General features: G+C 42.8%; 1 protein-coding gene across 3 annotated transcripts in view; it reads left to right on the top strand.

Moving 5' to 3' along the window:
- Nucleotides 1–24,439, top strand: part of CACNG2 (calcium voltage-gated channel auxiliary subunit gamma 2) — a 153,029-nt gene that overhangs the window by 110,436 nt on the left and 18,154 nt on the right. For all 3 annotated transcript variants that reach the window (XM_043966913.1, XM_043966912.1, XM_043966911.1), the window contains one exon: nucleotides 23,074–23,157. In XM_043966913.1, coding sequence (XP_043822848.1) covers nucleotides 23,074–23,157 — 84 coding nt within the window. The remainder of the gene's footprint in view (nucleotides 1–23,073; nucleotides 23,158–24,439) is intronic.

The raw sequence follows: 24,439 nt of genomic DNA, 5'->3' as shown, positions 1-24,439 counted from the left end.
TCCACTGCTCTATGAGACTGAGAGACAGCTTGGTCCCAATATGTGATCTCATTGGTGTAGGGAACACCCAGTGAAGAAATTCCTCCCACCGATGCAGTTCAACACTGAAACTACAACACAATCTTAAGGAATTGCCCAGGGTCACATAGACAGTATGAGTCAAAGGTAGGACTTAAATCCAGATCTGTAATTTATAGCCTCAGAGACTCCCTGTGAAACTCAACTCAGATCTCATATTTCGGAGGCAGCACTGAAGTCAACTAATCCAACCCATATCCATACATTTTAACATCCAATCTATGATGGAAGGCCTCCAGTGATGGGGAATTCTCTCCTGCTGGCCTTTGGATAGCTCCATTTTTAGGAAGTTTTCCTTTACGAGTCTCAAGTTGCTTCTCTGCTGTTGTTCCTCCTAGTCCTGCCCTCTGGGACCATGCAGAATAGGGCCATGTTCTCTTCCATATAAATTCAAATTTACGAAGTTCCCATTGTGTGCAGAGCCCTGGAGAGAGGAGAAGGGAGAAGAAGAAAGAGAGGACCTGGTGCCTCCCTTGGAGTAGGAATAACCTGGATTTGATTCCCGCCCATTATACTCTATGACTAAGGGGAAGTCACTTCATCTCTTCTCTACAATGGAGACCCACTTCACAGGTCTCTGTAAGGCTCTGAGATAACAGACATAAAGAGCTTTGCAAACTTCAAAATGTTTGGTCATTTTGTTAGTGAGAAAGTTACCCAGTTCTGTTTATTCAGACACATTTCCTGCCCTTGTTAAGTTTACAATCTAATAGTGAAGGATAGCACACCAAGAGAAGGCTGTATTAAACATTCTACAGTAAGTAAGGATGCTAGAGAGGAGTGTGTCCTTGGAATCCCACCTCCCTGAGCATCAGGCTGTTTACCTTTGATATGACAGTCAAAGCATCATTCCTCATGGAACTCACTGTCTCCATTATCTCTAATGTCCTGTTTTCATGGAAACCATTGAGAACACCAGGCAGTTTATATCCACAGGTGATGGGTGACAGAAGTGCCTCAAGTGGTCATTTCCTGAGCGATCAAAACACTTCTGGCTCCATTGTTTCAACAGTATTTTGCAGACCTATTTAAGTAACTTTCTATACTCAGACAAATATGCATCTGAGTTGCATCTGACCTACATGGGACATATTTTTGAATCACTGAAATTCTGAACTAGAAGGACTCTAGGGATTAGCTAGTCTAGCTTCCCTCCTTTTACAACTGAGCCTTAAAAAAGTCAGGTGACTTGCCCAGGGTCACACTGAAAGTCAGTGGCAGAAGGAAGCTTCCTAATTCCCAATGTGCTACACTACATCTCATACCCAATGAGATACAATGGAAGAACTAGTTTTAGAGACAGAGGATCTAGATTCAAATCTTGCCTCTGTTGTTGGTGACCCATGTGAACTTGGGCAATTCATTTAACCTCTCTGAGACTCAGTTTCCTCAACTGTAAAATGAAAAAGTTGCTCTTGATGACTTCTAAGTTTCCCTTTTAGGTTTAAATCTATGGCCCCATGAATAATAGCTAATAGTTAACATTTACATAGTGTCTGCTCTGTGCCAGGCACAGTTTGCTTTGCAAACATTGTCTCATTTGATCTCACAACAACCCTGGGAGGTAGATGCTCTTATTATCCCATTTTACAGTTAAGGAAACTGAGGCAAACAGAGGTCAAGTGACTTGTCTGGGGTCACTCAACTAGTAAGTGTCTAAGACTAAATTTAAACTTAGATCTCCCTGACTCCAGATCCAGCACTCTATCCATTGTTTGCTGTTCCATCATTTCATGGAATGTGTAAGGATCTTCATGACCCCATTTGGGGTTTTCTTGGCAAAGATACAGGAATGGTTTGCCATTTCCTTTTCCAGCTCTCTTGTGTGTGTGTGTGTGTGTGTGTGTGTGTGTGTGTGTGTGTTTGGTGAGGCAATTGAGGTTAAGTGACTTGCCCAGGGTCACACAACTAGTAAGTGTTAAGTGTCTGAGTCCAGATTTGAACTCAGGTCCTCCTGACTCCAGGGCCGGTGCTCTATCTACTGCGCCACCTAACTGCCCTTCCAGCTCTTTTTACAGATGAGGAAACTGAGGCAAACAGGGTGACACACAACTAGTTAGTGTCTGCAGTCAGATTTAAACTCAGGAAGATGAGTCTTTCTGACTCCAGGCCTAGCACATCTACACAGCAAAACCTAGCTGGACCCAAAGATAACATAGGGAAGAAAAGAAAAAAATCACATTATGATTGAAAGCAATTGCTTTTATGGCATAGCACTCTGGTCCAAAAAAGGAATGTTAAAACATTTTCTGGAGAATGCTTAAGATGTTCTATAATCCAGACATTAAAGTACACTAGTTTGCATATAATAGGCATTTAATAAACTTTTTATTTCAATTTATTTTATTAAAAGAGCATACATTAATGCTTAGAGGGCAGTGATGACAGTTGCAATATACTTAGATCATAAAAACATCAGGCCTGGCAGAGACTTCAGGGCAGAGACCATCAGAAGACATCAGAGCTAGGAGGGACCTTTCATCATGAGATGCTAGAGATAGGAGGGGACTTTGAACAGAGCCTGTCTGATCTAAGAGAAGCCCTAGAAAGGGGGTTGTCAGAGCTGAGAGGGGTATTGCAAGGAAATGTTTGTAAGCATTTGTGAGCAGTCATCATCTTCCTCATGGTTGTCATTCCTTTGGGTTAAGTCATTGCCCCATTGGTTTCTGGGATAAATAACCCCAGAGTCACAAAAGCCCAGAGCTGAAAGGTAGTCCAGAGGTCATATACTCCAACCCATACCTAAACAAAACTCACCACTGCAGCCTTCCCAAGCAGTGATCCTTTGCTCAGAAACCATTAAACCAGGAGCTGTTTGAGGGCAGGGATTGTCTTTTGTCTTTATTTGTATCCCCCATAACCTGAAAGGTAGTAGACACATAACAAATCGCTTATTGATTAACTGATAGAAAACTTACTATAACCACTCATTCTACTTTGGGACAGTACTGATTGGGGGAGGGGTTAAGTTTATTATTTTTATTTTTCAAATAACAGTTTTTATATTAAATCCCCCTCTTTGAGCAATTTTTTTAAAAGAAAAGGAAAAGAAAAACAAATCCCTCAATCCATAGTTATATAATCTAACAAAACAAATTCCTACATTAGTCATTTCTGAAAATGTGTGTTTCTTTCTGCAATTTAAGTTCATCCCCTCTCTGCCAGAAAGGGAGTATAATGTTTCATCTTCATTCTTTTGGACTTGTGGTTTGTCAAAACATTTGATCATGGCTCTAAATAGACTTAGAGTTGCTCTTTCATGGTATAAATTGTTCTCCTGCTTCTGCTTACTTCTTTCTGCGTTGGTTCATAGACGTCTTACCAGTTTTCTCTGAAATGATCCACTTTTTCATTTCTTACAGCACAATAATATTCCATTACATTCTTAAATGCCAACTGGCTTAGCCATTACCCAATAAAAGGACACCTTAGTTTCCAGATTTGGGGCCACCAGAAAATAACAGCTCTGATTTGAAAGTTTTTCTTTATGGTAAACACAAATCTTCAGTTCTGTAATTTCTATCCCTTGGTCCTGGTTTTGCCCACCCCCAGGCCAAGCTTAGCAAGTCAACTTAACAGCCCTCCCAACACCTGAAGACACCACATCCGCCCCAAGTCTTGGCTAAGTATCCCAATTTCCTTCAACCTATCCTTATTTGGCCTACTTTCTACATCCTCACCATCCTAGCCTCTTTCCTTTGAATGCTCTCCAGCCTGTCAATGTCCTCCCTAAAATATGGCATCCCAAACTGAACACAGTCCTCCTGATGTAGTTTGAAGGCAAGGCAGTAAGACTACTGCTTCCTTATTCTACAGGAACTGTCCATTACCTACTGCTGGACATTCTGCCTCTTTCCAAGCAGCCATTTTGGCTGCCATCTCACATTATTGACTTATACTGAGCCCCCAGTCCTGTAAAACCCCCAGGTCTTTTAAGATAACATTTATCCTTATCAGCTATTAACACATTAGCATGAGAGAGTGTATTAGATCTTTCCCCTGAGACATCTAGCCAGTTCTGATAAGAAGAAAGTCCTGGTGCTTGAGAGGAAGGACATCAAAAGTGTGAAGAGGAAGGTGAAAGGGGACAATTTTGCCTTGAACCAAGCCTGACCTTCTCCCCTACTATCATCCTCTATCTGAGACCTCCACAGGCGGAGTCCCAGGTTAACAGATATTATTCCTAAATCCTCTGGAATTCTGAACAAAAATCTGAGAAAGCCTGAGAAGAGAAACCTCACCTCTGGGAAACATTAAAGGGTCAGAAAAAATGACTCACCTTCATAAATTGTCAATAAGTAGAATAGGAGAATAGGGAACACGAAAGAACCTTAAGAACACCAGGCTAGAGCATCTAACTCTTCAATAATGATCCACATAATCAGAAAACATGGGAGTCAGCCTTGATAAAGATAGTGTTCACTATTCAAAAATAGCAGCTGGGTGACGAAGTGGATAAAGTACCAGGTCTGGAGTCAGAAAGACCTGCGTTCAAATTTGGCCTTGGACACTAGCTGTGTAACTCTGAGCAAGTCACTTAACCCTATTTGCCTCAGTTTCCTCATCTGTAAAGTAAGCTGCAGAAGGAAATGGCAAACCATTCCAGTATCCAGCCAAGAAAATCCCACGTGGGGTCACAAAGAGTCGAACATGACTGAAAACAACTGAACAACAAAATCAAAAATATGGATTTTTTTTAGCAATTGTACAAAAGCAATCCAAAAAAACAATTTAATCATCTCTGTTCATACAAAAAGGAAGTTATCCATTTACAGCTAGTCATTGACTGATTTTGATCAAGTTTATGAGAAAGCTGGTATCTAATGAATTAAACTGTTCCTGAGCACAAGGTATTTGTGGGGCGGAGAAATTGACTAGAAATCTCAGCTGGGCAATAAATGGAGGCCATTTTTTGTTGGCCTTTGGATCACATATTGAATTCAAAACCCCATCAATTCCATCACTTTCCAGATGAAGGGCCCAGAGAGGTTAAGTAATTATGTGCCAGTAGCTCAGCAAATGAGTAAATAAGAATAGGTGATATGATCTTGGAAATAAATTTTATATTTATGTGTGTGTATGTATATATGCATACATATATAAATGCATGTATGTATATGCATATATGTGTATATACTTGTGTGTATAACCTTTTCTATATGTCTGTATGTGTATGTGTGTGTACATATGCATATACATATATAAATGTATGTATTGTATACATGTGTATATACTTGTGTATATATGTGTGTGAATAAACTTTTTATATATGTAATATACAGATACATACACACATCTATAAAATGTATAGATATGTATGTATATACTTGTATGTGTGAATATATGTATATATGTATAAGTATATGTATTGTGTATATTTGTGTACAGGTACATATACATATACATACATATATACATATAGTTTCCCAGCAGCTCTCTAACCCAATCCCATCTCTGTAGCTTAGTGGAGAGTGCTGACTTTGGAGTCCTAGGGCTTTTGTTCTACTTCTAGCATTCCCACTCATCTACATGACCTTGAGGGAGTCGTTTAACTATCTTGAGTCTCAGTTTCCTCATCTGTGAAATGGAGTTAGACACAATGACCTCAGAGGCCCCTTCCAGGTTTAAATCCCTTGATCTCCTGATTCTTTTGTGCCACATATCCCGCCCTGTCTCTTAACCTTTCCACTTTAAAGTGCCCTCTCCAGACCCCTTCTAGTGCCTTGCCAAGGTGTGGGCCTATACTTTCTCCTATGAGCCAATCCCTTCTGCCACAGATGCACTTAGGTACTTGCCTCCCCAGCTGCCCATTCTTTTTTTTGGGGGGGGGGGCAATTGGGGTTAAGTGACTTGCCCAGGGTCACACAACTAGTAAGTGTCAAGTGTCTGAGGCCGGATTTGAACTCAGGTCCTCCTGAATCCAGGGTCGGTGCTTTATCCACTGCGCCCCCCAGCTGCCCCCCAGCTGTCTATTCTTAATAAGTGTTGAGGTCACTCAAATTGAATTGAATTGGACTTCGGGTATTGATTTCCAATTTCTCTAACCTTTCTCTGAAGCAAGTCACCCTATCACCCCAGGACTCCATTTCCTCATCTGTAACAGCAAAATGGGGATATATGACCTCAACGATCCCTTGTGTCTCTAACTCTTCCAAGTCCTGTGATGGAGGGAAGAAGGAAGCTCTCCCTTTGTCTGAAGGTCATGGTGCTAAATCAGCCTATATTTATTAGGCACCAACTGTGCCAGATAGCAGGGCTATAAATGCATGATACAAAAACAAGGCAGGTGCAAGCCTCAGGAGCCTATTATTCATTCAGTCAATAAGCATTTACTAAGCACCCACTATGTGCCAGGATCTAAAAAGGACAAAAAAGAAAAAATACCTACCCTAGAGAAACTTACTTCATATTGGGGGAGAAGAAACAGCGTGTCCATATATAAGGGAAAGGAATTAGAACAGGACCCATGAATGCCCAGATGAGGAAATTCTCTTTACCATACCATCACCATCACCACCATTGCCATTGCCAGTGTTCTGTCCCTTCTCAAATTATCCTTGAGAGACTATGAGTCTCTCTTTCCCCTCCACTTTGCGCCATGTTTAGTGGCGTGTCAGTCTCAGCCCTCCTCCCCTCACCCCCAGAGACTGGAAGTTCCTTGTGGTCAAGGTTCATGTGGATTTTCATCTCTTTCTCCTCGATACCTCGATCTCCTACATTTGGTAATTGCTTAGAACAAGTGTTTATTGTTCCTTCCAAAAACAGACATGGAAAAGGTTGTCTTTGTAACATCAGGTCTTAGTTGGTAGGTCCAGAACTCCCCAGGTTTTGGTGATGGGTCTCTCTTAATCTGACTCCTCTCATCCCCTCTGAGCCTCCATCTTCTATTTTGTCTCAGTCCTGATCCTATCTTGCTTCCATGGCAAGCGCCTCCTTTGCAGCCACCAGGCAGGGGAAGAACAAAGAAGGGTGGGAACTTGAGTTCGTGGTTCTCTTTGTAGAAAGATAGCAGAATTCACCTGTCTTGTGTGGGGGTAGAAAAAGTGTCTGACATGGAGTGTGGGCAACCTTTGATGCCTGAGATGCTGCATTAGAGAGGGATGCCCACAGGTAGACTTGGCCAAATTCCCTGGAGTTTCACCTGGATTCCATTCCAGCTGAGATGTCACCATATGGTGACCGGAATCTTCTTGGAGGTCCTGTATTTTTAAGATATAAAAAACAAGGTCACATTTTAGTGCTTGGGAAATTTTTCTCAGTCCAAACTATGGGAAATCCCCTAAAACTGACCAAAGTTACCCCAAGAAAAGTTGGATTTCAGCAATGCTGCCTCCACCCTCTCCCCCTCCAACCCATCCATATCCTGTTCAGACTGATATTTGTATATAGATCTGGTCATTTCACTCTTCTCAAATGGCTCCCTATGACCTACTGAATAGAGTTCAAATTGCTTTGTCTGGAATTCAAGACTCTCCATGATCTGGCACTGTCATACCTTTTCAGCTTTTCTTTGCATTACTTCTCTCTAGGCACTCTACACTGCAGCTAACTATACTATTTATTTTCCCCTAAATTTAGTTTGAATTTTCCCACCTTCATGCCTTTGCTCATCTCTTTCCCTATGCTTGGCATGCCCTCCCTCCAGCTTTTGCCTTTTGAATTATGACCCTTTTTTAAAAGTCCAGATGAAACCCAACCTACAGAAAGCTTTTACTGATCCCCCAAGAAATAACAACCTTGCGCCTTAGACCTCACAAAACACTGTGCTCATCTCTCAGATACTTTTATATATTTTTCTATTATTACATATGATAGATTATTACATATTCTTGTTCTGGGTCTTATCCCTCCAGAGCTATAAGTAGGAGTATGTTTAATTGAGGCAAAAATAGTTTTGAGTAGATCAAGAACCCATTTTATCGTAGGATCTGGCTTTAGAGCCAGAAGAGACTTCAGAGGTCATCTACGCCAACTCCATTACATAGATGAGGAAACTGAGTACCAGGAAGTGAAGCAACTTACCCAAGGTCACATTAGTAGGAAGTAGCATAGCTAGGATTCGAGCATAGTGGATAGAGCACTAGTTGGAGTCAAGAAGATCTGGGTTCAAATTCTACCTCAAAAACTTAGCTGTGGGATCCCGTGAAAGTCACTTAACCTTTCCATGCCTCAATTTCCTCATGTGTAAAATGTGGTTTTGCTTCCAACTCTAGATTTACACTATCACTGTGTAACCTTGGGAAAGTCTCTTCTATTGTCTAATGTAACCTTAGTTTGCTCATCAATAAAATGGACATAATAATTCCTACCCCACATCCATCACAAGGACAAATAAGGTCTATTTCTTTTGGGGAAGTAGAATTATAGAATGGGAAGGGATATCAGGTGTCACCTAACCTGTACCTGACAACATCCCCAACAAACAATGATTTGCCTCTACTTGAAACATTCCATTGTCAGGGAGTTCACCATCCCCAGAAGCACCTGGTTCCACCATGGACAGCTCAAACTGTGAGCACATTTTTCTTCTCATTCTCCCAGTTCTACCTCTTTACTCCCTATGCCTTGGGGCTGCCAGAGGCTCCTGGCCCCAGTGGTCATTGCTGAGACCTAATGGTGGTCCTCAGGCTAAGAGAGCTGAAATCCCTTCTCTATGAAGATGAAGAAGAAAGGAAAAATTGTATTTCAGTTTTGTCTAAAAGCTCCCTTGAAAGCCCCTGAACAACCACTAGGGAGAATGACACACTTAAAATGGGACTGGGAGGGACTGTAGGAGAAAAGTTGTCAGAGCTGGGAAGGCCCTAAGAACAAGAAATGTCAGAACGTGGAATACCAAATCTGGAAAGAACCTTAGAACATAAAATAGCAAATCTGGAAGAGACCTCAAAACAGAGAATGTCTGCACTTGGAAGAACCTTAGACATCAACTAGCTCAGCCCCTTCAGTTTTCAGAAGGGCAAATTGAAGTCCAAAGTGAAGAAATTACTTGCCCAGAATCACAAAGCAAATTAGAAAGGGCTTGGGTTCAAATGATAGTTTTCATTGTGTAAATTGAAACATCACTTCACTTTATTATAGTACAAGGATAGTTGCTATCAGTCTCTTCACATGTAAAATGGGAATAACACTCCTTGTGCTGCCTGCCATACAGGGTCACTGTGAGGACAACATTTTGTAAATCTCAAAGCACCCCAAAAAATATGAATTAGCACTGTATTTGAGGGAGGAATGGGTGGATGGAAGGAAGGAAGGAAGGAAGGAAGGAAGGAAGGAAGGAAGGAAGGAAGGAAGGAAGGAAGGAAGGAAACCAGAGAGCCTGGAAGGATAGCCCACTTCTCTTTTTCTGTCTTCTCCTGCCCCTGCAATTTCCTGTATAAAGCAGTGCTGATTTATCCATAGTAAAAATGCAGTCACTGCAGCACCCGAATACCAGCCAGGGTTGATTATCAAGCTGGGGAAATGTGGGCATGGGCCTCTCTTTCGATGGCTAGAGACCTGCAATGGAGAAGGCCAATGATTCCATTCATTACCTGCTATGCTGTTTATACAACTGTTGTCAGCTCTCATCATTCATTTGTCTAAGGGGATGCAGGAGGGATTGAAGGAGACAGCCATGCCCTCCCTGCCCCCAGCTCTGAGATTGGATGATTAAATAAGAAACAGAGGAGGGAGGGAAGAGAGAAGCAAAGTAAGTAAAGAGGAAAAACAGAGGAGAAAAGGAAAGTTCCCCATTGCTTGGAGGGCATGGGGAAGGGGTATGAGGAACCCCAAGAGAGGCAGACAGCGTGACATAGTGAGTAGAGTGCCAGACTTTGAGTCAGGAAGCCTTAGGTTCAAATCCCATCTCTGACATATTAGCAGTGTGAATCTGGGCAGTTTATTCATTTCTCTGAGCCTGTTTCCTGAGCACTTACCACAGTGCCTGGCATATAGATGAGACTTAATAAACTCAGTTGACTGACTTACTGACCCTTGGATAACCTTGGAGAAGTCACTTCCCCTCTCTGGCCCTCAGTTTCCTCATCTGTAAAATGTGGGGATTGCACCAGATGGCCTCTATGATCCTTCCTAGATCCGTGACCCTACAACCCTGTATCAGGGATGTTATAGAAGAGATCACTGCTCACAAAGAGGTTGGTACCTGACGTTCCTTCTACCTCTGAGATCCTGGGATTCAGAAGGAAGGAGGGAGGAAAGGCAGAAATGAGCATCACCATCAGGAGCTGGTTCACTATCACAGGCCATTTACAGAGGCCAGCAGGTCCCTTGTGGGATATGGTGAAGGAGGGATTTTTGTTCAGGGAGGGGGTGGGCTAGATGCCTTTGATCTTCCCACCTGCTCTACATCTGTGAGCCTATGATTTCCCCATGCCTCAGTTTCCTCATCTGTAAAATGAGGGGTACAATTAGATCATCTTTGAGGTCCCTTCTCAGAGATTCTGAGGTCTCAGGGATTCTGTGATTCAGTGATTTGGAGAGAGAGAAGGAAGGGAAGAAAAAGGAAGAAAACAGATGAAGGGGAGAAGTAGTAGAGCTGCTTCAGGTGCCCAGAGGTACAGCCTGAGTAGAATAGAAACTCCTTGTGGTGAGTTTCTGTTTAAGAGGGGGAAGGAAAACCATGTCCCTGGCCTTCTATAGAGGTGAACTCCCAGTAGGAAAACTCTCTGTCCTATCCACCCATAGATCAGCAACACAGTCTAAGATGGAAAGGATCAGAATAATAACTGTCATCATTGTTATGAATAGTTAGCATTTATATAGCCCTGTAAGACTGCAAAGTGCTTTCAGTTATTACTTCATTGGATCTCTGAGGCCATCTAGCCTAACTCCATGATTTGAGATATGTAGAAACTCATATCCGGAGGGGCAAATGACTCCTCCAACGTCACACAGGTAGTAGGTAACAGAGCTGGGATTTGAACCCAGATCCTCTGGGTCCAAATTTCATGCTCTTTTCACTGAACCAGAGACTGAAGAGAGGTTATATGGCTTGCCCAAAGTAATGCAAGGGTCATTTCTCTTGCTGTACCCAAAGTCTCTCTCTTGAGATAGCGGAGATATGAGCCCCAACATTCTATTCTATTAGAGAATAGGTCATCACTTACATTTTGATGGAACTTTTGGTACTTGGTGGAGGGAGTTAAACTCAAGTGGTTTAAAACTCCATTTCCTGGAGCAGTCACTACATCAATGAGCATTTATTAAGTACTTACTGTGTGTTAGGTGCCAGGGATGCTGAAGACAAACAATGAAGGAGCTTGCATTCTATGGGATGGATTTCCTAATTGATTACATCAGTGCTTCATCAATCAGTAAGTCAATAAGCATTTATTAAGCATCTACTATGTGCCAGGAACTGTGCTAAGCACTAGAAATTTTTTTAAAAGAGGCAAAAGACAGTCCCTGCCCTCAAGGAGCTTACAATCCAATAAGAGACAATGAGCAGGGGCAGCTAGGTGGGACAGTGGTTAGAGCACTGGCCCTGGAGTCAGGAGTACCTGAGTTCAGATCCGGCCTCAGACACTTAGCACTTACTGGCTGTGTGACCCTGGGCAAGTCGCTTAACCTCAATTGCCTCACTAAAAAAAAAAAAAGAGAGACAATGAGCAAATAAATATGTACAAACAAGCTAGAGACAATATAAACAGAAAATAATTGAGAGGGAAGGCCCTAGAATTAAGAGGTATTAGGAAAACTTTTCTGAGGAAGATGGAATTTAGGTGTATTTAAAGGAAACCAGAGAAAGCAATATGGAGAGATGAGGAATCATAACATTCCAAGCAGAGAAAATGATCAGAGCCAAGAAATAGTGTCTCGTTCAAGCAGTAGCACAGAAACCAGGATTATTGGATCAAAGAATATGTAGTGGGGAATAAGATATAAGAAGATTGGGAATCTAATAGGGGGCAAGGTCATGAAGGGCTTGGAAGAGAAGGTTTTACAGTTGATCCTAGAGGCAGTAGGGAGCTGGTGAAGTTTATTGAGTGGAGGGGTGACATGGTCAGACCTACACTTTAGGAAAACCACTTTGATGCCTGAATGGAGGATGGATTGGATTAGGGAGAGACTTGAGGCAGACAGACCCACCAGCAGGTTATTCTAATAGTTCAGGCAAGAGATGATGAGGGTCTGCAGTAGGTTAGGGACAGTGTCAGAGGAGAGGGGGACATATTTGAGAGATGATGCAGAGGTAAAATGGATAGTTCTTGGCAACAGCTTGGATGGGGGGGGGGTGGAGTGAGAGAGAGTTAGAAGTTCAGGATGACTCCTAGGGGAAGCCTGAGGGATTGGAAGAATGGTGTTGACCTCTACAGTAACAGGAAAGAAAGGAAGGGGAAGTGTTTGGGGGGAAAGATAATAAGTTCAGTTTTATACATATTGAGTTTAAGACATCTACTGGACATTCAGTTTTGGAGATGTCTGAAAGACAGTTGGAGACGGGAGATTGGAGGTCAGCAGAGAGGTTGGGACAGGTTAGGTAGATTTGAGAATCATCAGAAGAGAAATGGTAATTAAATCCATGGGAGCTGATGAGATCCCCAAGTGAAGTAGTATAGAGGGAGGAGAGAAGAGGGCCCAGGCTAGAGCCCCAAGGGACACCTATGGTTAGAGGGTGTGGTCTGCATGACAATCCAGCAAAGCAGACTGAGAAGGAACAATCAAATAGGTAAGAGAACCAGGAGAGGGGTATCTCAAAATCCTAGAGAGAAGAGAATATCAAGGAGGAGAAAATGATCAAAAATGTCAAAGGCTACAGTGAGGTCAGGGAGAATGAGGTTTGAGAAAAGGCCATTGGGTCTAGCAACTAAGAGATCATTAGTAACTTTTGAGAGCAGCATCAATAGAATGATAACAGTGGAAGCCAGATTGTAAGGGGTTAAGAAGGGAGTGAGAAGACATAAAGGGCAGAAGAGAGAGAGGATGTAGAATGCTAGTTAGGGATGGAAGGAGGGTTGTTTTTTTTTTCAAAACGGGAAAGACATGGGCATCTTTGTAGGCAGTAGGGAATAAGCCAGTAGAGAGGGAAGAGAAACATCATGAAGATAAGCCCAATTCCCCCAGCTAAAGAGTTTTGCCTGAGTCTCTTATCTGTCCTTGTCTCATTCCCATCCTTCCTAGTTTGTCTGTCCTGTTCTCCTTGTTAGATTTGAAGTTCCTGCCTTTCTCTGGTCCCCAGCCACACCCCCTACCCCCAGCCCCAGCAGCAGATGAGTTAGTTTTCTGAACAGACCGAAAGCCATCTGGCCCACCCTCCCTCAGCTGCTCCCAGCTGTCCCTGGGAACTTCTCAACAACATCACCCACTCTCTCCTCTTTTTCCCTGGACACAGAAGACCATCCCCCCACCAGTCCTCATCAAGACCCATTCCCCCTTTCTCTGCTCTCAATCCCATCTACCCTGGTACTTTCTCAAGGAGTCTCCCCTCTCCTTCACACATTCTCACTTTTTTCCACTGCTTCCTACAATCAGATTCAGCTCTCCCCAAATTAAAGAAAACCTTCCTTTAATTGAGAGACAGCTTTGTATAATAGATAAACTTGAAGTCAGGAAAATCTGGCTTCCAATCACATTCAGATACTCACTAGGTGTAAGACTTTGAGCAAATCAGTTTGTGTTTCTTAACTTCCGTTTCCTCATCCATAAAATGAGGGAGTTGGGCTAGATGGCTTTCTGGGGGTCCCATGTTGCCAGTTCTAAATCTGCGATCCTAAATCCTGATTCATGAAAGGCCTCAAGAATCTGTTTCCATATTTAGAGGTGAATTACTGGGGGCAGCTAGGTGGCGCAATGGATAAGGCACTAGCCTTGGATTCAGGAGGACCTGAATTCAAACCCAGCCTCACTAGCTGTGTGACCCTGGGCAAGTCACTTAAACCCCATTGCCCTGCAAAAAAAAAAAAAAGAAGGGAATTACTGGGGGGCAGCTAGGTGGCACAGTGGATAAAGCACCAGCCCTGGATTCAGGAGGACATGAGTTCAAATCTGGTCTCAGACACTTGACACTTACTAGCTGTGTGACCCTGGGCAAGTCACTTAACCCCCATTGCCCTGCAAAAACAACAACAACAACAACAACAAAGAAAAAGAAGTGAATTACCTGGGTGGCCTTGGGCAAGTCACTTAACCCTCATTGCCCTGTCCAAAAAAAAAAAAAAGAATTACCTTCAAATATAACCTCAGATAGGATCCATTGATTAAAATATTTATGTCATGATCCCAAATTGTCACAACACCCTACTCAACAACAGACTTTGAGTAAAACAGTCTAAGAACACTGCCGACTGGAAGCAGCTTTTAATGTTCTCTTTTGCCTTGAACCATTTCTGGAGAGCAAATTATCAAACTGAAAAGTGTGAGCATTTATATCTTGAAAACTGGCAAATAATTCAAGTCAGGGCCAGGTTCATTGTCTTGTTGATCATCTGGACTTAAGAAAGGGATGGAGGAAATGTTAATGATGAAGATTCAACTGAAAAATGTATTATGTGTACATGTTTTAGAGAGCTGGTTGTTAATCATTTACCAGCACACCCCTGGCTATGGAATATTATTCAATTGTGTTAGACTTTTCATGGTCTCGTTTGGAGTGGGGTTGCCCTTTTCTTCTCCAGCTCATTTTACAGTTGAGAAAACTGAGGCAAACAGGCTTAAGTGACTTGCCCAGGGTCACAGAGCTAGGAAGTGTCTGAGGCCAGATTTGAACTCAGAAAGATGAGTCTTCCTGACTCCAGACCTAGTGCTCTGTGCACTATGGCACCACTTAGCTGCCCAGGCTATGGAATACCATCTGTGAAAGCCTGCCTGTACCCTTCTCATACCTTCATCAAGGATGCACCTAAATAGATGAGTCTCATAAAGATTGGAGAGGGATGTAGAAGTAGGCAAATGGGTCAATAGGTATTCCTATTCTCTCTCACCCTTTTTTTGGTAAAAAAAAAAAAAAAGTCCAAGAATATTTTCCCCCAGGCTGAAGCAACACTAATACCTTCTCACTCACTTTTTCTGGAATAATCCATAATAATCTCTTCTCCTCTGCCAGAAGAGAACTGGTAATGAGGAGCTCCCTCTTTTCATTCAATCAGTCATCCCATTGTTGGACTGCTCTAGGATTTCTTTGTACAGAGCCAAAATCTGGGTACCTGGAACCTCAAGGAAAGGTGGCATCATTTAGTGCAGAAAGCAGTGGGTCTGACTTCTATCACAAAGGGTGGCACTTCCATCAATTGATAAGATCAATTGAACAGCGATCATGTGCTTAGCATGGTGTCAGGTGCTGGATGTGGTGGGAGAGGAGTCTGTGGAGGGGGAGGTGACAGAGAAGTACATGATACAAGCAGAACAATCAGAAAATGCTGGTGAACCCTACTGTATGGTGCCATAAAGTTCAGAGGAGGAGCCAATCAGAAGGCCAGGGGCTGCAATAATCCCGAAAGGCTTCCTGGAGGAAGTGGTACTTGAAGAAGGTTTAGAGTCCAGAGCATCAGAGGACAAAATAGTCTCTCGTGAATCATTTTTTTTATTATTTTTTATTATTTTTTATTTTTTTTAGTGAGGCAATTAGGGTTAAGTGACTTGCCCAGGGTCACACAGCTAGGAAGTGTTAAGTGTCTGAGGCCGGATTTGAACTCAGGTCCTCCTGAATCCAGGGCCGGTGCTCTACCCACTGCGCCACCTAGCTGCCCCCTCTCGTGAATCATTTTTGTTGTTGTTCAATTGTGTCTGACTCTTCATGAGTCCATTTGGGATTTTCTTGGTAGAGATACCGGAGAGGTTTGCCATTTCCTTCTCCAGCTCATTTTACAGATGAGGAAATGGAGGAAAACAGGGGAAAGTGGCTTGCCCAGGGTCACAAGTGTCTGAGGCTGGATTTGAACTCAGGTCTTCTTGACTCCATGTAGAAGCCCCTTGTGAATTACAGGATTAGCAATTCACCCACTCCAATGATGGTGCAGCAAAATGAGCTCTGAACCTAGAGTCAGAAAGGACCTGGGTTCAAATTCAGACTCTGATACCTCCTGGCTGCATGACCCTTGACAAGTCACTTAACCTCTCCAATCCTCAGTCTCCTCATCCACAAAATGGTTGTCATTCAGAGGTCTGGCACACCTCCCCCTGCACCCTTTCAGCTTCCTTTTGCATATTATGTTTTGTCTTCATTCATTAGATTGTCCTTGAGAGCAGGAACTGTCTTTATTTGTATCTCCAAACCTTAGCACAGTGCCTGGCACATGGTAGGCACTTAATAAATGCTTATCTTATTATACTGTGTATGTTGGATAATAATAATTGTGTTTGGGGCAGCTAGGTGGTGTTGCAGTGGATAAAGCACTGGCCCTGGATTCAGGAGGACCCAAGTTCAAATGCAGCCTCAGACACTTGACACTTACTAGCTGTGTGACCTTGGGCAAGTCACTTAACCCTCACTGCCCCACCAAAATAAAATTTAAAAATAAAAAATAATAATAATTGCGCTCATAAGTAATGGGGCTGTTGTCAAGAAAGCATGCTGTGAACGTTAAAGATCTATGTAGAAATGCGAGTTGTGGTAAAAATCACCAAATAACCCCAGAGGCTTCTCCTCTGAAGCCCAGAGAGGACTCCAGCCCTGTATTCTGTAAGTAATCGAGTAGCCCAGAGTCAATCATCCAGCAGACTCAAGTCCTTGACTCACCCCAAAGCCGGTACTCTCCTTAATCAATCAATCAACCAGCCATCCTTTGTTAAGCACCTACTACTCGCCAAGCACTAGCTCAAATGCCCCACCAGAACAGGCTGTGAGATGCGGAGCAAGCCAACCAAATGAACCCCTTCATTTAGCCCCACTTAAAAAATTACTTGATTGCCTCCTAGGCCGGCCTCAGTGTGGGTTACACATACGTCCTCTGTGGGAGCTCATTTAGCAGCTCTTTCAGCTTTTCGTGAATATGGAGGAAATAAACCAACGTCTGGCACACTGCTAATGATCAGGTTTCCATGAGCAGCTCATTGTTCCACAAAGAAAGAAGGCAGCAGTTGGTGTTGTGGGATATTAACATGGTTTTTACAAAGCTGATGAAACCTCCTCTTAAGCTACTTAATACCTGCAAACTGAAATTTCCCGTCTTGAAATGGTTTGTCCCTGGCAGCAGGAACAACTAACTGGCTTGCCAAAGAAGCCTTCTCTGAGCTTTCCCCATCAGCTCAGCCTGTGCCCAGTTCTAGGAGGATGCTGGGAGTTGGAGGGTCTGTGGAAAGGGCCTTAGGGATTTTGTTTTCATTAGGTTTATTGGCTGATGGGTTGGTTGACTTAGAGACAAGCCTTGTATCTGTTTGCCTAGCCTAACAAAGCAAGCCAGGAAACCATCCCTGTGAGTCCCTGAGAAGGTCTGACCACCTCTTCCCTAGAGCCTGTGCCAACAAGAGAGACCAGGCTGTGTCTTAGAGAAATGGCTGGCCGGTGAAGGCCACTTTCTTACTGTCATTCTTTCCTGGACTTGAAAATTCCAAAGTCATTCTAATACATATTTGGTTGGAAGCACCAGCTGGGTGGTCACTGTAGGATTTTCTAAATTGTTCTCAACTCCTGAGACCAGCTCCATGTCAGCAGGAAGAATGGTTTGTATGGTATCTGGTAGGGGGCAGGGAAGCCTTCATGCTTCAGAGAACCACTGGTCTTAATAGCAAAAGCTCTGAATTCAAATCCTGACACTTATGTGTGATCCTCGACATTATCTAAACTTTTGAGTTTCCATATCTGTAAAATGGAGACAACCCAGTTATATCGCCTACCTCAAAAGTTGTTGGGAGGAAAGTATATTGTGCAAGCCTGTAAGTGCTTTGAAAATGTGAATTGACCTAGAAAGGGGTTCTTCTCTTTTTGTGTGGCCTGGACCCTTCTAGAAGTTGGTCTGGTGAAGCCTGTGGACCCCTTCTCAGAATCAAGGTTTTAGATGCATGTTTTTAGAGCTAGATTTGGAAAGAGAGGACCACAGATCAAATCTTGGTTAGCAGCCTGACCTTGGGTGAGTCACAACCTCTCTAGCCCCTCTACCTCACCAACAAAATGAGGGAAGCACATTTTTCATCTCTTCTCCAAAGCCAAGCCGAGTCATTATAATTACCCAGCATTGGGGCAAATCTTAATATACCTTCTCTTGACATCACTGTGGTCATTGAATACATCACTTTCCTGATTCAGTCTGCATCAGGTTATCTAAGTCTACCTGTGTTTGTCTGAATTATCCCTCTTGGTCATTCTTCAGCTTTGGTTTTTGGGGTTTTCTGGGTTTTGTTTTTGTTGTTTTTTTCAGGGCAATGAGGGTTAAGTGACTTGCCCAAGGTCACACAGCTAGTAAGTGTCACGTGTCTGAGGCTGGATTTGAACTCAGGTCCTCCTGAATCCAGGGCCAGTGCTTTATCCACTGAGCCACCTAGCTGCCCCCCCTTGGTCATTCTTTACCACCCAGTCATGTTGTATGGTTTTCATGTGACACAATGCTCAGCCATTCACCAATGGAGGGAAATCCACTTTGTTCCCAGAAAGTCAGGCCTTCAGCAAATAAACACAACTGAGCTTTGTACCTAGTTAGAGAGAATATTTAGCCCCGGGTGTCTTCAGGAAGTACCCTGGGCGAGTTCTTGCCCAACCTGCCTGTGAGAGACAGCAATATATGGTGGATAGAGCACCAGACAGGAAGGCCTGGGCTCATATCCTATCTCAGATACTTAATAGCTCTGTGATCCTGGGCAAATCTCTTAATGTCTCTGGGTATCAGTTTCCTCATCTCTAAAATGGGAGAGTCGTACTCTTTGTCTTCTGAGGTTCCCTTCAGCTCCAAATATAAGCTCCCTGAGTCCTGGTTTTATTCGTTCATTCATTCATTCATCCACTCATTCATTATGCTTCTCCACTTTCCTTCAGCCCCCACCCAACCCATTACCAAGACCTGTTGATTCTCTCTGGGAAGAATTTCTCATATCGATCTTCCCTCTCTAACATCCACCAAGCTAAGTCAGGCAAGAAGCCTTCATTATTATTTTATTAAATCGAAGTCCTATTGATGCGTCTTGGTTTTTTTACACTTCAGTCTATTTCAGGGGGATTTATTTCGGAATATGCCTACCCTATACACCTCATATAACAATCAAACAGCCCAGCTAACAGCACCTGTGCCAATCTGCCTCCATAATCCCTCGATTTTCCAAGGAAAGAAGGGAGGTGCATTTCTTTACCTCTGCCCCAAGGCCAAAATTGGTCATTTACATTTACATGATATTTTATAAGCATTATTATATTTGTGATGGATACTGTTTTGACCTAGTTACTTTTTTTTTTCAACTATTGCAACACTCTACTAAGCTGCCTCCCGGCCTCCGGTCTTTTCCCCCATTCCATCCATCTAGCCCACACTGCCAAATTAATCTTCCTATGACACAGATGTGAAGATGCTCCAAAATCTGTGATGCCTTCCTGTTTCCTACCAAATAAAGTCCAAATGCTTGGACCTGGTTTTCAAAGTCCTTCACAATCTGGATCCAACTGGCATTTGCAGTTTTAGCTACGCCCTTTCTGTACTATTTTGTCATTGTTAAGTCATTCTCAGTCGTGCCTGACTCTTTGTGACCCCATCTGGGTAAATAACGGTTTTATAGATAACGTATACATATAGGTAAATAACGGTTTTATAGATAACGTATACATGTCAATTTACATAAATATATATGACAAATTTGTTTAAATATAATTTCTATATAAATAAGACATAAATAACTCATATTTGCACAACATATCCATTTATGTGTATGTATAGAGATACAGTTACACATCCTGTACCCTCCCCCACCTTTTTTTTCAGGTTAAACATTTTTATTTTTCTGTTCCAATCTCTATCCCTCCTTCCCTCTGTCCCCTTATCCCTTCCTGAGGTGGCAAACAATTCTATATGGATTATACATATATGATCATGCAAAACATCACCATATTTATCACTTAATGAAAGATTGTGGAAAATAGCATCTGTTCCATCGATATCTGTTCTTTCTTTGGAGGTGGATAGTATGCTTCATCAATATTCTTTTGGGATTGTCTTGGATTATTGTATTGTTGACAATAGTCAAGTCATTCATGGTTCTTCATCAAACAATATTGCTGTCTCTGTACAGTGTTCTCTTTGGTTCTGCTCACTTCCCAATACATCATTTCATACATGTCTTTCCAAGCTTTTTTGAAGTCATCCTGCACAGTAATGTTCTATTACCATCATATACTACAGTTTTTTTAGCTATTCCCCAATTGATGGGCACTGGCAAGGATACTGAAGTGGTTTGCCATCGCCTTCTCCAGCTCATTTTATAGAGCTGGAGGCTCTATAGAAGGAGGCTTTATAGAAACTGAGGCACACAGGCTAAGCCACTAGTCCTGGGTTACAAAGCTAGTAAGTATCTGAGGTCTAATTTGAACTCAGGTCTTCCGGACTCCAGGCCCAGTGGTCTGCACAGTATGGTGACACCTAGCTGCCCCTTTATATACTCGGCCCCAGTCAAACCTGGTCTCTCACTGTTGCATAAACACATCTCCTATTTTGCTGACTCTAGCCCTCCTTTGCTGATGCTGTTCTCTGGGTCGGGAATGGCCTCCTCCCAGCCTAGACCTGTAGAAGTCTCACCCGACCTTCAAATGCCACCTCCTCCACAAAGCCTTCTCTGATTTCCTGTACGTCAGGATTCAAACCCAGGTCTTCCAGACTCTTAGGCCAGCTCTCTATCCACTATACCATGCTGCCTCTTGTGGCTTTTATTTTTTACATATGTGTGTATATATGTATATATGCATACATACACACATATACACACATACCTACACGTGCATACATATATATGCGCATATATTCATGTGTGCATATGTGTGTATATTTTAAAATATTTAAATATATCCTATATTTTTAAAATATATTTTATATGTAAATATATTTATATATGTAAAATATGTGTGTGCATCTATATAATATAGTTTAGCCTAGCCCAGTTAATAAAATATACACAATTATATATAATAATATATTTTTATTATTATATAAATGTTTGTATTATATTGGATTCATATACAAACTAAATCTTTATATCTGCAATTTGTTTTTAAAAGTTATTTGTGTGCCTTTCTTATCTCCCCTCCTCTTATCTCTTATCAGAATTTAGGCTCCTTGGAATCTAACACAGTATATTGCACATAGTAGCATCTGATATAACCACAGCCTACTTAACACTTCTGGTTGTTGTTGTTGTTGTTGTTGTTTATCCTTCTTCTGGAAGAGGACTGTGACATCGGGGTGATGTCATGACTTGCACTGAATTGGATTTCAGTGAGGGAGGGCTGTGCAAGGTCACCAACCTCATTCTCTTCCAGAGTAATCTGGGTCCAGTGGCAAGATATACATCAGGATGACTGGAGATGGCCCCGGATGTCTGGGGCAATTGGGGTTAAGTGACTTGCCCAAGGTCACACAGCTAATAAATGTCTGACGTCAAATTTGAACTCAAATCTTCTCAACTTCAGGGCCAGTGCTCTATCCACTGCGCCACCTAGCTGCCCCTAGTTACTTAACACTTCAAATTAGTCCCACAAAACACAGCTTTAGGTGAAACAGCCTATTGCAGGGGACAGTTAGTTCTATAGTTCGTCAAATTATCTCATTTGCATATAAGACAATCAACCCAATGACATTACAGCAGGATTCAGTTATACCATGGCAATGATATTATTGCTGAATGGCCTTTGTCTGAGCTAGGCTGGATATGGCTGTAAAATTTTGTTGACTGTTGAATGAGCATTCAGTGTAATTTCCATGTTAATATGTTTTGTTGTTATTCTAAGGTTTTTAATTATTCACGAATGTCTGTATGGTAATTCTCATAACTAGAGGATTTGAATACCCTCCACATCCCATTCCTCAATCATCATTAGGGTCCTCTAACCAGCACAACAGAGTAAGACAGGGCTCAGACAGTGTTGTCAAAGACTTTGTGCTGCCTCCAGATAGAACTGATGGGCTCAGAGTGCAGACTGAATCAGATTTTTCCCCTTTCTCTCTTTTTGTTTTTTTTTCCCCAAGAACATGGATAATGTGAAAATGTTTTGCATGACTTCATAACATTTTTCTTGCCTTCTTTATGGGTTGGGGAAGGGCACAGAGAGAAGGGGAGAATCTGGAACTGAAAATTTTTTTGAATGTTTTAAGACTTTGTGATAAGTCACAATCATCCAAACCCTCCGCTGGTTAATGCACCCGAGACTTCAGGCATTTTATAACACAGTCCATTGCACAAGACACATACGACACAGAAAAACACAAACAGACGACAAAGGGACGCGGCTCAGAGACATCATAGAGATCCACTGATCTTCCAGGAAAACATGTCACCAGCTTCTCTTGCCCTCCCTCCTCCCAACATAATCAGTTCTGCCGCCACCGCCGTGTAAAGGGCAGTTTGCAAACCCCTAGCCCGGGGGGCCTGCAGACAGTTTCATCTGTGGCCTGCAGACAGTTTCAGAGTGGAAGAAAGACTTCCTATTAGCCCCCCTCACCTCAGGACTCCTAGCAGCAGCTGATGCCCTTCCTGTTCTCCGGCTTAGCTGCCCTGCCTACCTTGCTATTCACAACCACAGAGAATTCACTGCCTCAGCTATAGACAGGTGACTGGTGTTTAATTGTCTCTTCAGTGACAGTCCTCAAACCGGAATAAAAACTCTTCCTGCTAGTTAAGACACAGATAACCCCCCGCAGGATAGCTCTAAGCATCGAACACTCACAGAAGCCAGGGCCTTAGATCCTCTCCCCAGTGCCCCGAGTCTGGGGCTGCCCGGTGCCCGCATGAGCCAAGGGAAAGGTTTGGGGATTGTTCTTGGAGGGGACGGGGGACGGGTTCTTAAGAGGCAACAAAGGCAGAAAGAGATGAGTGGGAGCTGGAGTCCCTGGGGCTCTGCTGTGCTCATTGGTTCTCTCCTCCCTTGTTTTCCAGGGAATTTTAAAGGTCTGTGTAAGCAAATCGATCACTTCCCTGAGGATGCAGATTATGAAGCCGACACAGCAGAGTATTTCCTCCGTAAGTGCACTGATTCTTCCTCTCAATAGTGGAGGGGTGCCGGGGGGGGGGGGGGGAAATCTGGTATTTCTGCAGGAGAACCTCACTTCCAAAAATAGAGGTCAGCTGTGACTAAAGGCTCTGGGCAAATCCAGTGGAGCCAACTTTCTGGTATATGGCAGTGCCAGGAGACCTTATAGGAGTGGGCAAGTCATCTAACTTCAGGAGGGCTCAGTGTTGTCATCTGTGAAATGAGAGAGTTGGGCTGGATTGACCTATGAAGCCCTTTCCATCTGTGAATCTGTGTGGTCACTGTGCCCATGTGGTCAGTTTCCTCATCGGTAAAATTTGATGGCCTCGTTCAGCCCATGATGTAGGATCCTAAGATCCTTGGACAAATCACTCAAATTCTCTGCCCTTCAGTTTCCTCATCTGAAATGGGGATGGTAACCCTTGCACTGACTGACTCAGTAAATGATTGTGGAGAAAGTGCTTTGTAAGCCTCAAATGAGGAATTTGAACAAGGAAAAGCCAGTCCTTCCTTCAACCAACAATCAAGTTATTAAGATACATTTATAAAAAAGATACATTTATTAAACACCTTCCATGTCCTAGGCACAGTAGGCCAATGCACCCATCTACCTCTCTAACAGGTCCACTGAAGAGCTGACAGGGTTGAGTCTCTCTTTACTTTTTGCACTGGGGGTAGGGGAGGAGTTGAGAGGGAGAGAAAATAAAGACTTAGTAATTGGGGCAAAAGGGACCTAAAATAAAAATGACATTGAAAAAGTAGATGAGGGGCAGCTAGGTGGTGCAGTGGATAAAGCACTGGCCCTGGATTCAGGAAGACCTGAGTTCAAATCTAGCCTCAGGCACTTGACACTTACTAGCTGTGTGACCCTGGGCAAGTCACTTAACCCTCATTGCCCCACAAAAAAAAAAAGGAAAAAGTAGATGAGAGTTTTAGGAGAAAAAACTATCAAATAAAGCCAAAATTAAATTTTGATATAATTTATAACCTGGGCCATCAATCAGCCATTGATTAATCAATCAATAAGCATTCATTAAGCTCTCATCATGTGCCAAGTACTGTGTCCCCCAAGGAACTTCCATTGAATCAGAGAGACAACATCTAGAGATGTAAGGTATGCAGACTAGACACAAGGTAACTTGGCTGGAGAAGTTGATGAGGCATGGCTTCATGTAGAAGATGGTTCTTGAATTGAGTTCAGAAGTAAGTGAAGAATTCTAAGAGAAATAAATGAGGAGGGAGGACATTCCGGGCAAAAGGGATGGACAGTGC

The sequence above is a fragment of the Dromiciops gliroides genome, chromosome 5 (genome assembly GCF_019393635.1).
Source record: "Dromiciops gliroides isolate mDroGli1 chromosome 5, mDroGli1.pri, whole genome shotgun sequence".
In the NCBI taxonomy this organism is placed as follows: Eukaryota; Metazoa; Chordata; class Mammalia; order Microbiotheria; family Microbiotheriidae; genus Dromiciops; species Dromiciops gliroides.
This window is presented reverse-complemented; position numbering and strand designations above follow the sequence as displayed.